The 15023-nt window shown below is 39.9% G+C and overlaps 1 protein-coding gene across 1 annotated transcript in view; it reads left to right on the top strand.

Moving 5' to 3' along the window:
- bag4 (BCL2 associated athanogene 4) overlaps positions 1 to 1605 on the top strand; it is a 35862-nt gene extending 34257 nt beyond the window's left edge. The window contains exon 6 of the mRNA XM_028799752.2: positions 455 to 1605. Coding sequence (XP_028655585.1) covers positions 455 to 910 — 456 coding nt within the window. The 3' untranslated portion in view covers positions 911 to 1605. The remainder of the gene's footprint in view (positions 1 to 454) is intronic.
- The last annotated feature ends 13418 nt before the right edge of the window (positions 1606 to 15023 follow it).

Below are 15023 nucleotides of genomic sequence, written 5' to 3'. Positions count from 1 at the left end.
GATATACGGCATCTTCCAGCCGTTGTTCTACCATTCTAAGGGGGGGAATAGAGAAAGTGAGAAGAAATGTTCCAACCCCATGTTACACTGGGAAAACATTCAGTGTAGACGACTTGCCAAGTCTAAATGTGCGACTGTGCTCCACTTATCTCTGCCTCACTGCCAAGCGCACAGGCGATGGTATTTAAATAGAGAATGGTTCAAATAGGGATTTAAAAAATAGGATAGATATTTTGTACATGATGGAGATGCTGTCTTGATTAGGATAGTGATGGAGGAGGATTATGGTGAATAAATCGGTTTATTAATAGAATAAACTTGGGACAGATTTATTTTTAATTAAAACCTTATTTATTTCTGTATTTTTTTTACTAGACTAATAATTGAATAATATAATTGAAGCAGACTTTGAATGTTGTGTTATTTCTCTGTTCTGTTACCTTTTTCTCCATAGGATCCACCTTACTCAACTTTCCCTCCTGACAGCCAACCATCACATCCTGTGGTATCTAATCCCAGACCCCTGAACCTTTCTACTGGTCAGGCCAGTGAATATAGCTCACCCCCACTACTTTACACCAATCCTGGAAAAAATCAGAAGGCCCAGAGTGAACACCAGCAAAATGAGAGAGACTCTTTACCTCCACATTTCCAGAAGAGTGACAACCCTGGTGTAGCCCAAATCCAGCAGGTACTGCAGCGTGTCTTCCATCTGGAGGAAAGTGTTGATGAATTTGTAGGTTATAAAACAGACAAGAGCTACCGCTGCCTGGAAGAACTTCTCACCAAAGAGCTCCTACAGCTGGATTCTGTTGAAACCAATGGTCAGGAATTGGTCAGGCAGGTCAGGAAAGACGCGGTGCAGAAAGTTCAGGGAATTTTGGACAGACTAGAAAAAAAAGCATTTTGACTTCAGCACAAAATCAAGCAGTCGTACCTGTGTGACACTTAGTGCAATTATGATGACAACCTGTGCCAACCAACTGGACTGCTGAAAACCATGAATAGTGACTGTGCTATCTGCCTGGAGCAGTTAATGGTTTCAGATTACCACTAGCGATTAAGCTGGCAGTTGGTTGATTCTGTCACTTTTCTCCTTTACTGCACATGTGTACTTTCCTGTTCTGCACTTAATTTATGTTTGTCACTCGTTGTCCACAATCAGTTTTAGCCTTTTTAAAATGAATCATAGAAATTCTTTGAGTAGCAATAAGTAGACCCTAATCATTCAGATAACTGTTTCCTTTGATCAGTGGATCTAGTAAGTTGATTTTTTTTTAAAAATAAAGAAATAAATATATACACAAAGTGTGTGCGTGTGTATGTAATATATATATGTAGTGTGTCTGTAACATATATATAAATACGTGTGTGTGTGTATATATACACACACACACACGCATAAATATATACAGTACATACATTCATACGTACACATACCTATTATATATTTGTTTTATATCTTTTAAATATCTTTTTTTCATACAGTTGTGAAGTGATCTTCCTTTTTGGGAACAGTAATGGAAACATATTGGCCAAACATTTACCACAGATGTCAAAATGGTAAAAATGTTTGGCACAGAAATAAAATGGAATAAGTATTAACTCAGTCTTGAAGCTTTTTATTTATTTATTTTTTTTGCACACACAGGATCTTGTCCACCATGTCCGATTATGTAGATGGTTTGGCATGGTATTTAACACTGCTGTGTACCACAACCAACTTTGTGAGTTCAAATTCAATCCCTGTTGTTGTCGGAGTACAATCTGCACTTTTTCTCCATTTGTGTATCTGGAGTTTTCTCAGTTTCTGAGATTTTCCCCCATCACAGTGCCAAGAGTCTATGATTGACTGGAGGTTCCCAAGTAGCCATTTTGTAATTTTTGAATATTACTATGTGCATAATTGAGCCCTGTAATTCTGTCCAGGGCTAGTTTGTATGAGGGACGTTCAAAAAGTTTCCGCACTTATATATTTTCGTTGGAAACGGTGAAGGCAGGAGGAGTAGTAACTGGGCATTAAAAAGTTGGTATGATGCTGGGATAATTGCATTGCAAACGAAGGTGACTATGTAGAAAAGTCATATAATTTGTTTTTGAAATTCTTCAGAGATAGAGTTTAAAAAAATGGTGCAAACTTTTTGAAAGTCCCTTGTACCTTGTGACCATCCCCAGTCTAACAACACTTCTGATATGTATTTGTTAAATTTTTATGAAGTGATGGCACACCACAACAGATAAGAACAGGAGAGGGTGAAAGGTCAGAAAGAGAGCATTTGGTATGCCAGTATCAAAAGAGAGGGTCCACTAGGTAGCTTGTGGTGCCTGAGGAGTGCAACAAACGGGCACCAAAACCGAAAACGCACTGGAATCATGGATGTAACGTTTCTTCTAGATTCTACAGGATAGACAACTCAACAGATGCCTAGAACAGCTGACCTTCTGCTTAAAGTCCACAAGATACTGTAAGGGCTGCCAAAAGATTCAGGTGGTAACCAACAGCTTATGTGGAAATTTGACATTTTTTTATGTCAGAGAATTAGAATTTGAGGTGCTTGGGAAACCTGTGGCCTCATGTATAACACCTTGCGTAGAATTCACGCTAAATAGATAGATAGATAGATAGATACTTTATTAATCCCAATGGGAAATTCACATTCTTCAGCAGCAGCATACTGATACAATAAATAATATTAAATTAAAGAATGATAATAATGCAGGTGAAAAACAGACAATAACTTTGTATAATGTTAAATGTTAACGTTTACCCCCCCGGGTGGAATTAAAGAGTCGCATAGTTTGGGGGAGGAACAATCTCCTCAATCTGTCAGTGGAGCAGGACAGTGACAGCAGTCTGTCGCTGAAGCTGCTCTTCTGTCTGGAGATGATACTATTTAGTGGATGCAGTGGATTCTCCATAATTGATAGGAGCCTGCTGAGCGCCCTTCGCTCTGCCACAGATGTTAAACTGTCCAGCTCCATGCCTACAATAGAGCTTGCCTTCCTCACCAGTTTGTCCAGGCATGAGGCGTCTTTCCTCTTAATGCTGCCTCCCCAGCACACCACTGCGTAGAAGAGGGCGCTCGCCACAACTGCCTGATAGAACATCTGCAGCATCTTATTGCAGATGTTGAAGGACGGCAGCCTTCTAAGGTAGTATAACCGGCTCTGTCCTTTCTTGCACAGCGCATCAGTATTGGCAGTCCAGTCTAATTTATCATCCAGCTGCACTCCCAGGTATTTATAGGTCTGCACCATCTGCACACAGTCACCTTTGATGATCACTGGGTCTATGAGGGGTCTGGGCCTCCTAAAATCCACCACCAGCTCCTTGGTTTTGCTGGTGTTCAGGTGTAGGTGGTTTGAGTCGCACCATTTAACAAAGTCATTGATTAGGTCCCTATACTCCTCCAGCCCATTCCTGATGCAGCCCACGATAGCAGTGTCATCAGCGAACTTTTGCACATGGCGTAATCATAGCGTATGGACAAGACTAGAAATGTCTGTATGCACAATAAACTTGAGATGCATAAAATTGTGATTAAGAAAAGTTCCATGTGCTTTCCTTTTATAAATCCCAATCAGTGTGAATTTTAACGCACATGCACACTACAGCCCCGCTCCGACTTCTCCCAGAATTTTACCTATTTGAATATGGAAATATAAATAGCCCCTTCCTTTCAATGTTTTGTTAAAAGACAATGGCAAAAGCATGTGTAAGAAAGAAAAATTTCAGTGAATGTGAAATGGAGGTGCTGCTCAGTGAAGTGGAGGCAAGGAAAAGCTTACTATTTGGTGGCTTAAGCAGGGGTATAAGAAACAAAAGGAGACTGATGAAGTGGCATAGTTCAGAAAGTCACACAATGCCTGAAATAAAAAAGAAGTCGTCCGATATTAAAGTCAATGTGAAAAGGCAAGTCACAGCCACCGTCTGAGTGTCAACATCCCTGGAGGAGGCAGCAGAATTCTGGGGCTCACACCGTTTGAGCAGTGAGCTGCTGCAGTAATTGGCGAGACACTGGCATTTTACCAGTGGCTGAGGGGGAGTTTGAATTTCTTTTTCGCTTACCATTATCCATACTTGTGTAAATAATTTGCATATTTAACAAGACAAACAAGCAGACCGCAGATGTGGTATTACTGTGTGTTTTGTTTCAGACCATATTACAAAAGGTGACCTCCACACCAGAGACGCAACTCCAGGCGGTGATTGTCCTGCTGTGCCGCGCTCATCTTCAGGTGCTGGTTGCGCACACACCTCTGCCTCAGAAACTGCCATGCGACCATCTGCTGACAGATGCTGTTCTGGAGTCATAAAATGCAATAGTTTCTGCTGTAAGAGATGTGGCCAAAGAATTAAGTAATATAAATGCTGTACTATGTGATACTGGCCACAAATTAAATGAATTGGTTAAAAAAATAAATGCTGCATCTGATTATCTGTTTTTACATTCAAACGAAGTTGTAACACTGTCCGATTTGTGTGATCATTTCGTGGGTCAGGTCCATCATACCACATCTCTTCAGGTACGGGCAAGTTATGATTGTGTGCCGCATTATGTAGCATGATACATGCTTGCACCATGCAACACACTTTCTGTGGACTGTAGAGCAACACTCTGCCAGTCTTATCCAGGCAGTGCCAATGGCCCTTAAACTGCCCTGCAGTACCTGAGCCCGAGAGTGGAAGTCATTATAACGTCACTGTTGTTCTGTCAGTGGGTTGGCAAGCAGGGTGAGATGCCACGTCTTTAGCAGGTACCCCATATCATCTAAGGAATCTTGAGTTTAACCAGGCCACTTCGCTACAAAATTAATGAGATGCATTTTTGCATTACACATAATTTGAACATTAATAGAGTGGAAATGTTTCTATTTACATAAGCAAATTCATTCTCTGAAGGTGCCTTTCTAGCAATGTATGTGCAGTCGATCATTCCGATTACATTTGGAAAACCGGACGTTGCTGTGAATTGCACTTTGATGTTTGCCCGTTCAACAACAGTGTAAGGAAATCTTATATAACTGGATGATGAGCAGGTAATAACATCCCATACAGCTGGCATGGCATGATCCAGTCATAAGTGAAAAATACCTGATCGGTCAGTCCGTTCACACTGAAAAGCTCCTGTAGCTAAAAACCCGAGGGTGGACAAAACTTGCAAAGTAGCAGGTAGAGCACAATTCTTCAAAGTCTGCCTTTGTAAAGCTGGTGCCAGTTCAGCACACACCTCTAAGAGGACAGCTCTTGGAAACTGAAATCAACTCAGAAGCCAGTCATCATCATCTGTCTTCTAATTCTTCCATTTGGGATGTCGTCTAACAACGCTAAAGCAGCTATGGTACTTGGAATAGTTTGGGCATTCCGTGCACCGTTATATTGTTACAGAATGATCAAGTGAATTAAATTTGTAAACAATATGCAATTAATTTTGGTGTATTTCATGAAGCCTGCATCATGGATGCAAATCTGAAAAAGGAAAACTACACAGAAACAGTGGCACTGCTTTAATGCTGGGTGCTGCCCGTTTATAAAACTGAGCAGAAACGTGAGTATGCATGGTCTGAGGCTGCTGTGAAAATATGCGTGGCATTATTATTATTTATTTGTACAATAAAATACTGGAAAATGGTAGAAGCCCACAAAACTAAATTTTCTCGGTTAGCAAGCAGGCAGTGCGGTGTAGTGATTAAAGCTTTGGACTTCAAATCATCAGGTTGCGAGTTCAAAAACCCACTACAGCCACTGTGTGACCCTTAGCGAGTTGCGTGACTTATGTTCCAATTTAAAAACCAAGAAAGAAATGTAACCAAATTGTATCATAAATGTTGTAAGTCGCGTTGGATAAAGGCATTAGCCAAATACGTAAATGTAGCAAAGGAAATGTAGCCAGGCATGATTATTGAATGGGAACGCATAACTAGAGCAACTTGTTAAAGTTTGTAGTGAATAGTGAAGCAGTGAAATAGCAGTGAAATCTGCTAATAGGGTTTCCTCCAAAGAACCCACTCCCACTTTCCTCCAGTGTATGCACTTGAAACGTTTGGGGTTGCACTGTCCCATTTCTACTTATCCATCCATCCATTATCCAACCCACTATATCCTAACTACAGGGTCACGGTGGTCCACTAGAGCCAATCCCAGCCAACACAGGGTGCAAGGCAGGAAACAAACCCCGGGCAGGGCGTGCACACACACCCACACACCAAACACACACACACTAGGGACAATTTAGAATCGCCAATGCACCTAACCTGCATGTCTTTGGACTGTGGGAGGAAACCAGAGTACCTGGACGAAACCCACACAGACACGGACAGAACATGCAAACTCCACGCAGGGAGGACCTGGTAAGCGAACCCAGGTCTTTTTACTGAGAGGCAGCAGCGCTACCCACTGCACCACTGTGCCTCCTATTTCTACTTATGTATTCATAAAATAAATTTGGAAAGACAAGAAGAGAGATAAAGAAATTGAATACAATTCTTGACATTGAGAGATAGTAGCCAAAACTTTGATCAATTCAGGAGTTCACTAGCCCAAGGTAACTGAAGCGTAACAATTAATTTGTATATTGTAATGAGTACCAGGACAGAAGAGACACCTAGACACGTAGACCACTGCAGATACTTTGCTCCACCCATTGAAGAAGTACTTCTCTCTGCTATGATTCTGACATTTTGACTATTGCATCACTATATGGCATCATAACAACAAACAGAGTTTAGATATGCTTTGTGGTCTATGGCTATGGTAAGTGTTAAAAGTGCTATGACTATATTCTGCTATCGCATGTTGGCATTTCCAATTGGACAAAAGGTGTCTGCTGTGCAGCCTCGCCAGTGGTTCTGCTGGACATTCAGTGTCACTAGGCACCTTTACTTATTAAGGTGTTTTGAGTAATGAAATCTGCATCTTCTGTGGTGCTTCATTATCAGTTCTCTTGTAGGCAATCCTTATTACCTCCTTTTGAATGGTATATTACACTTTATTTACTTCAAATACGTATTTTGCAATGCATATTTTCAAGAAAGCAGCTACAAATTATTTCAGCCTTACATCTGACACTATTGTCGTAACTGTAAACGGCTACAACATATCTTCCACTTTTACCACCAATCCATTGATGTCTTTGAATGCCAATGTATAACCTCATTTTACAGAAGTTTATCCCTTGCAACATGTTAGATTTATTTTTAACACATGCAAAGTGCTCTCCACACACGAGATACACATTTACTGTATATGTTCAATAGGAGTCTTTTTAGGAGACTTTTTGACTGTAGACAGTTCATCATAATCAGAAGCTTGCTCTTTGCCAGACCAGGTTAACAAGAGTACCTCGGATCTTTGCAGTTTAAAATCACAGCCCCTACTTTGAGCGCTGCCTTCATAAGGCATTGGATTGGTTTAGAAATATGACACTCAGTGAGCTGTCCAATTGTGCCCCACACACACACACTCCCACCGCAACTTTTAAGCAAAACGCACTTATGGCTGTCTACAGACGTACTGTATATATTACACATCTGGCTTTGTGAGACTAGCCATGGAAAGGAAATCTTGCTTGAAGTTCTCTTGGTATGTTTTGCGGTGTGATCCTGTTGAGATTTGGAATGGAATCATTAGTAATATTTAATTGACAAAAATTTTTTTGTTTGTGTACTTATTGCGCAAAATAAGCACTTTCTTATTGGTACAACAGGTTAGAAAATGTATAAACGGCATATAATTCAAGTGCATTAGGGGATTGTGTTGACCGTTTTCGTTGGAGAGTTTTATTTATTCACAAAAGAGGCAGATATCTCATTCTTGTTTATTCAGTATTTTGTAATGGTGGTATGTGCAACATGTCATAGAGATTTACTCATAGACATAGACATTTACAGGCAAAAGCACATGCTGCCATTTCAATAGCCAGCATTGACCAAATGAGGATCAGTTCGCCAACAGGAGTGAATGTCATATATGTATAAAAAGGGAAAATACTGTATACAAAATATACAGGCTGAAATAACCTCTCTCAGGCTAAATTTGAATCAGTAAACTAACTGAAGTCAACAGAGTGTTTCCCTTTTTCAGAAGTGTCATCCCAACCCAAGTCATAAGGTGGTTGTATGCATTTCTGGGGATGGGCACCTCAATACGATATTCAAATATAAATTCAAATGTATTCTTAACTAAGTCAGGCTACAATAACTATTTTAATAAAACATTGATGTTAACGGAATTTAAATTAAACCTACTAAAGCGATGTTGGCATTGTAATCAATTAAACACCAGGTTGAAGTGATGGTTTGCAACAAGAAGTCCGTCCCGCTGTGAGTAGACATTGAAATAGACCTTTTACTCAGAAACGACAACAAACAACAACAAACAACCAAACAATAACACAAAAACACAACCAGACGGTAAGCACATCAAACGTTATGAACAGTACAGTGGAGGCTGTAAGCATAATATAAAAATGTTAATACTTGAATGATATGCTTCACCAAGGTAGACAAAGCATGTAGGCACAGCATAAGAAGTAAAAACACCATGGTGATTGCAGAACACGCACACATAGAGCAAAACAGAGAGACAAAAATAGTAACCGCGTGTGGAGCTCTCTCATTATGTGTTCCAAACAATTATTTTTTTTTTAATTAATTTTATTGTAATCATTCGGTACATATAGATCAATTTTTACAAAAAATAGGATTGAAAACTAATCAAACCCCACCCCTGAGAAGGACAGCAAATTGTTTAGAATTGTCTGTGCTCACATCATCCATAGTGAACAAACATCCATCCATCCATCCATTTGCCAACCCGCTGAATCCGAACACAGGGTCACGGGGGTCTGCTGGAGCCAATCCCAGCCAACACAGGGCACAAGGCAGGAACCAATCCTGGGCAGGGTGCCAACCCACCGCAGGTGAACAAACATGCCACTTGTGATTTAGCCTGACTGGCGCCTCCTCTTCGCACAAGCCCTCTTCTTACCACTTATTTGCTGCATTCACCATCAATGTGGGAGTATTTTGCTATAACAACAGATTGAAAGCAGTCTTTTCCAAGCTTGTCTGTAATAAAAGTTATGGGAATGATTTTAATGCATTTTCTAAAATGCATACTTCAATTTCTGAAAAACAATGCTGTCTGTGTAATTATCAGTGATCTACTATAGTGGCCGATGAGTGTGTATTTTTAAGGTTATCCACAAACTTGAATGACTCTTTCCCCATTATAACTTGTCACCCTGGTAATGTCACAATGCATGACTTCAAGAACCACTTCCTTCCAGCAACTGGGAATAGCATTGTGGCAAAAGGAGTCCAAAAATGGTAGCACCCATAACAAAAATGAAATAGCATCATAAATGGCAATACAAAAATAAACATTTAAGCTGTGGACAAAGTAATGTGGAAAATTTGATCTATTACATTCCAAAATGTGAACAATGTGCCTGCTTATAAGAACATAATAAATTTGACAAACAAGAGGAGACCACTCAGTCCATCAGGCGTGTTTGTCTAGCTGGCTAAGTTGTCCTAATATCCCTTCCAGATGCATCTTAAATGTTGTCAATGTGTCTTCTTGAACTTCATGTCTCAGTAGTTTATTCCAGATTCCCACAACTGTATAAGTGAAGAAGTGCTTCCTTGCTTCAGTCCTAAATGCTTTTCCCCTTTATTTATACTTGTGTCCTTGATACGTGATTCACCGTTTAGCTGAACGTATTCTGCTGGATCAACTTTATCAATGCATAATTTGTTTTTACAGTCATAACACCTCTTATATCAATGCTAGAAGACAAACTGCATGCAGTATTAAATCTAGAAAGTAAAACTTAAAATGTACCTGGAGAAAAGATTGGGACAATTTACATCATGCAAAAGAAAAACAAAAATCACAAATACCCAGTGAATCACAAGCAAGCAGAATTTGAGTCAAATTACAATTAATCTATCACTATATATAGATAATAATTTCAGTTGCCTTTTAACAAGAATATGAACATTAAGAGTGAAAATGTATTTAATTTCTGCATAAGTTAAATATCTAAGCCCTATTTAATTATTTTATATTCAAACTGAATTTCTAAAATTTTGGAATGTACTAAAAAGTGAAGAAACCTAAAATTGTTTGAAGTTTTGAAATTAGCAAATCTATTTTCACAGAAGTACTCAGATCATTGATTTCTGTATACTTCATCATTTTTATTTTTAGGATAATATGGTTTCTCTGTTAGTCTGCGGTATATGGCAGATTTGCATCATACACACTACAAGTTGCTCCCCAGGGATGCAATCTAAATCTTAGTGCTTTCCAGCATTCTAGTGCAGCACGTAGTCGAGGGTCTCAGCCTACTGAACTAAAAACATATCCCTGCAGCTCTGTGACATCAGCGCATCACATTTGTAACAGAGTCTTTCCTCAGGTCTGTTGCACTTTTTTATAAGGTTATTATTGACCTTCAATAACTGATTAATCTACAATAACAGGATTGGCAGGGTGGGCTACTGCAACTGACAACACGTATCTTTCACAAAGGTAACTGCAAAATTGAGTGTTTTAGGGAATCACACATAAAACACCAGAGGGAAAAATGCTCATGGTTGTAGAATTTACATATAAGGGGACACTAAAATGTGGTCTGGGGAAAGGCAAAAAAAACCCCCAGAAAAGACAAACTGAGTAACCAAAATATGAACAGGAATCAAAGTTAAAATTCAAAGAGGTTCTAAAGCAGAGAATCCTAACACAGACTTGGTTTTCTTTCCCACTAAATATTATCAGCATAAAGACTGTTTTATTTATTTCTTTATTCTTTTTGTATAAAACTGATTTAACTGTAGAATATCAACACATGGGCGGCACAGTGGCGCAGTGGTAGCGCTGCTGCCTCGCAGTTAGGAGACCCGGGTTCGCTTCCCGGGTCCTCCCTGTGTGGAGTTTGTATGTTCTCCCGGTGTCTGCGTGGGTTTCCTCCCACAGTCCAAAGACATGCAGGTTAGGTGGATTGGCGATTCTAAATTGGCCCTAGTGTGTGCTTGGTGTGTGGGTGTGTTTGTGTGTGTCCTGCGGTGGGTTGGCACCCTGCCCGGGATTGTTTCCTGCCTTGTGCCCTGTGTTGGCTGGGATTGGCTCCAGCAGACCCCCGTGACCCTGTGTTTGGATTCAGCAGCTTGGAAAATGGATGGATGGATATCAACACATACATGCCAAAATCTTACATAGCCAGAAACCAACAGTATATCACATGACCATGACTGTCACAAATTCAAAACACGCCACAGGGTTATTTCTGTTTAGTAGCAGGAGTGAAAGATGAGTAACACAACGTGTGATGTGCACAAATCCCTGTCAAGGCTCTAAAGCTTGCCTAAAAAATGAAGTCTGAGTGGAAGCCTTAATAGTAGAACCTGCAAGGGTTGGCTTTAGTCAAGTGCTTTGATCACTGAGAGTTCCTACCAACCAAACCTGATTCAAAATAATACAAGAGCGCCTACTGTTTTAGAAAACAAATGAGCCAACACAGTGCAAAAACATGCCTAAAGGTGCCAAAATGTAATGTGCCCAATGTGCACAATAAAAAAAAAGTTAAAACTAGTAAGAAATGAGTACATCAGACTGACCGAGTCCTGCTTTCTAATTAGAATCGCAAGAGCTGTTTATCTGAACTTTCCCTGCATCTTCAATTACATGGAAACTGGTCACCATGACACCATACACCCACCTTTTGGATATACAGTTGGCACCATGGTGATGTAGCCAGTTTTAATTTTAGAAGGTAGTAGGAGATCATCAGAAGGAAAGATGAAAATTAAAATCATTCTAAAACACATAGATACAAGAAAATGTATGTATTTCTTATTGTTTATGGCTGGTAAGTAGCCTTATGACCTATGGACAGAAACTGTCCCTGAATCTACTGGTGTGAGTGTGAATGGTCCTGTACTGTTTGGTAGAAGGGAGGAGTGAGAGAAACGACTTTACAGAATGGTTGCCTTTCTGTGGCAAACATGTCCTGAACAGAACAGACCCGGTGCCAGTAATATTCTTTGCCACCTTCACCATCTCCTGAAGTGCTTTACAGTCCTGAACTTATCAGAATGCGATGCACTCATTGAAGATGGATACCATTGTGCACCTGTAGAAGTTATGGAGAACAGATGGAGAAATCAGAATGTCTTCAGATGTCTGAGGGAGTAAAGACATTGGTAAGATTTCTTGACAACAACTGATGTGTTGTACTCACTTCAGTTCATCATGAACTGACAGCTCCCAAGGCATTTAAAGCTGCATTCCCTCTGGTGTGGATATCAGAATTGCCTGCCTTCTCCCTCTTGAAGTCTCTTACTATCTCCTTTGTTTTCATGATATTAAGGGTGAAACTACAGTCCTTGCACCATCAAGGCAGCCAGTATAAACTATTTCATCATTGTTGGTTATCAAGTCTGTGATGGTGTCATCTGCAATTTTAATGATGGAGTTAGAGCTGTGTTCTGGTCACAAAGTCAGAGGTAAATAAGGAGTACAGAAAGTGGCTCAGACCACTACACTGTGGAGTGTCTTTGTTAAGGGTCAGCATGAATGATGTGATGCCACCAACCCGCACATGCTCAGATCTGTTGGTTAGGAAGTCTAAAACCCTGTCAGTGGGTGGCACTGCATTTATCAATAAGGCAGTGAGCTTTGCTAGTACAACAGTGTTAAATGCTGAGCTGCAAGTCAATAACAGGACACTGGCATCATTTTTTACATATCCAGTGTAAAAAAATACCAAGAACACAGAAAAAGGGTTGGGGTCCCGAAGGTATGCCCTTCTTAATTAAAGAGATTTAGTTAGCAAGCGTACACAAGCAAAATAGATTATAAAGGTCAACACGATTGAAAAAAGTTTCACCAATGGTGCAGAAAATGACACTACAGATATAGGTTCTACTACTGAGCACTGGCGTAACTGGTAATTAGGCTCTTTATATCCCATCCTGGGAAGAAGTAATATCAATGTTCCCCAAAAGATCAGTCCCGAAGGTAAAAAAGAGGAGAGAATGTTACAGACTGAGCCCCCTCTCATTCTGAGGTGGTGCTACACTTTTTGAAGCCCAGTAGCAGCCCCTTAATTGCTCATGTTTGACAACAGATATATCAGGATGGTATGAAAAGCAAGACATGTGGAATCCTCCGTGGACTGGTTGTGATGCTGTACAAACTGAAAGTGATGATGACTACCTGGAATGTTCTGTTTAATGTCTCTCAGCATTAGTCTCTCAAAGCATTTCATCACATCTGGAGTTAGTCCCACCAGTCTGAAACTAACTCAGGCAGTCCACTTTTGTTTTGTTAGGCACAAGGATCATTCTTGTGCTTTTGAAGGAGGGGGGAATCAGGTCTGGGCTCTCTGAAACCAAGGGTAGGCTGTCACAGTTTACATCTCTACTAATACATCATACAAATACTGTATCATACATACTGTAGTTCTTTAGTGGCAGTAAGCTGAATGCATCACAACAAACATGCCATTAATCTGTAGACCTTCACAGTCCACTGATTCAATAAAAGTATCACTCTCCTTGCCAAGTTAAACACTTTTGCTAAAGTTCTGAAACTAGGCAATGTGCAGAATGCCAGTCCTTATTAAACTTTCATAAAAAGGTGTACAAGGCATGTAGCAAAGCAAAATGAGAACCTGCACTCTTAACACATCCAAGGAATCTTGTCCTTATATGTACATTAAACATTAAGACACTTAGTAGGAAATGAGGGGTTTTGAATAGAATCTTGTTTTCACAAACTCCTGCAGACATTCATGTTTAGCTTGATAGGAGTTGCTACTCTTGCTCTAAAGAAAATCTAATTTCCTTCACTGTATCCTGAGTTCTCCCTTTGTGTTGAATTTGCATAATGTTCTTGAGTTCTCATGGGTTTCCTTTAGGGTTCAGGTTTTCTTGACAATGTCTGTCAGGGTGTTTTGGAAAAATTGAGCAGAGCAAATGCAGTGGGGCACCGAGAAAATTTGTGTTTGTGGACTTTATTCCTAAAAATAATTATATGGTTAGGGGCCCCAAAATGACAAGAAACAGCCATGATGGCTGTGATGCACCATCTGGACTCTGAATTGGCCAAGTGTATGTGAGCAGTAAGTCCTGCGGGGAAAGCTTCTGCTTCCTATAACCTAAGCAGGATAAGCAGATCAGAATATACGATGCAGTATAATAATAATAAAAATAATTCATTACATTTATATAGTGCTTTTCTCAGTACTCAAAGCGCTATCCACACAGGGAGGAACCGGGAAGTGAACCCACAATCTTCCACAGTCTCCTTACTGCAAAGCAGCAGTATACAAGATTTTACCACAATTTAACAGTTGAATAAATGCCAACTTACTCACCATTCATATGATCATCAAAACACTGCATATTGTTTTTAGTTTTATAATACATACAATATTTTAACAAATATATGGTGTTTTAATCCATCATTCTGAATTCATGACAAAATATTGTTGGCAGCTAAAACTTTAATGTACAGTAAGCATGCAGTTATCTGCTTTAAAAGTATTTTAAGCGTTAATAGTGTTACAGTTTTATTGTGAAAATGTACAGTTAAATTATGGGAGTTTGATTGGTGACTGGATCTTAACTTTCAGCTCTTGGGTGATGTCAGCAGATTATGTGGTTGTAGTGTCCTGCAATGACTTCATACGACGGACGGGTAGATCACAAAATGTGTGCAAATTTTTATTTTCTTTGTAATTTGGAAACATCTTATATATACAACAGCCTGTACTATGATTACAATGATAAACGTGTATTATGCCCAACACTGACGCCGACAACCCCAAGCGGGTCGACACGAAACAATAGAATTCAATCAGAGTGCACTTGAGCAAACGTGCGCTTGTACCCTTTACAAAGACGGCATGTGATTTAATTATCTCATATTTGTCGAATGATTATCTGAGGGTCTAGTTACCGGAGTTCACCCGTGTCAATTCCCAGTCCGCAACGGGACACGATCCAGTTGG

Source organism: Erpetoichthys calabaricus, chromosome 1, assembly GCF_900747795.2.
Source record: "Erpetoichthys calabaricus chromosome 1, fErpCal1.3, whole genome shotgun sequence".
Taxonomy (NCBI): domain Eukaryota; kingdom Metazoa; phylum Chordata; class Cladistia; order Polypteriformes; family Polypteridae; genus Erpetoichthys; species Erpetoichthys calabaricus.
Note: the sequence above shows the minus strand (reverse complement) of the source record. Positions and strands in the feature narration are given on the sequence as shown.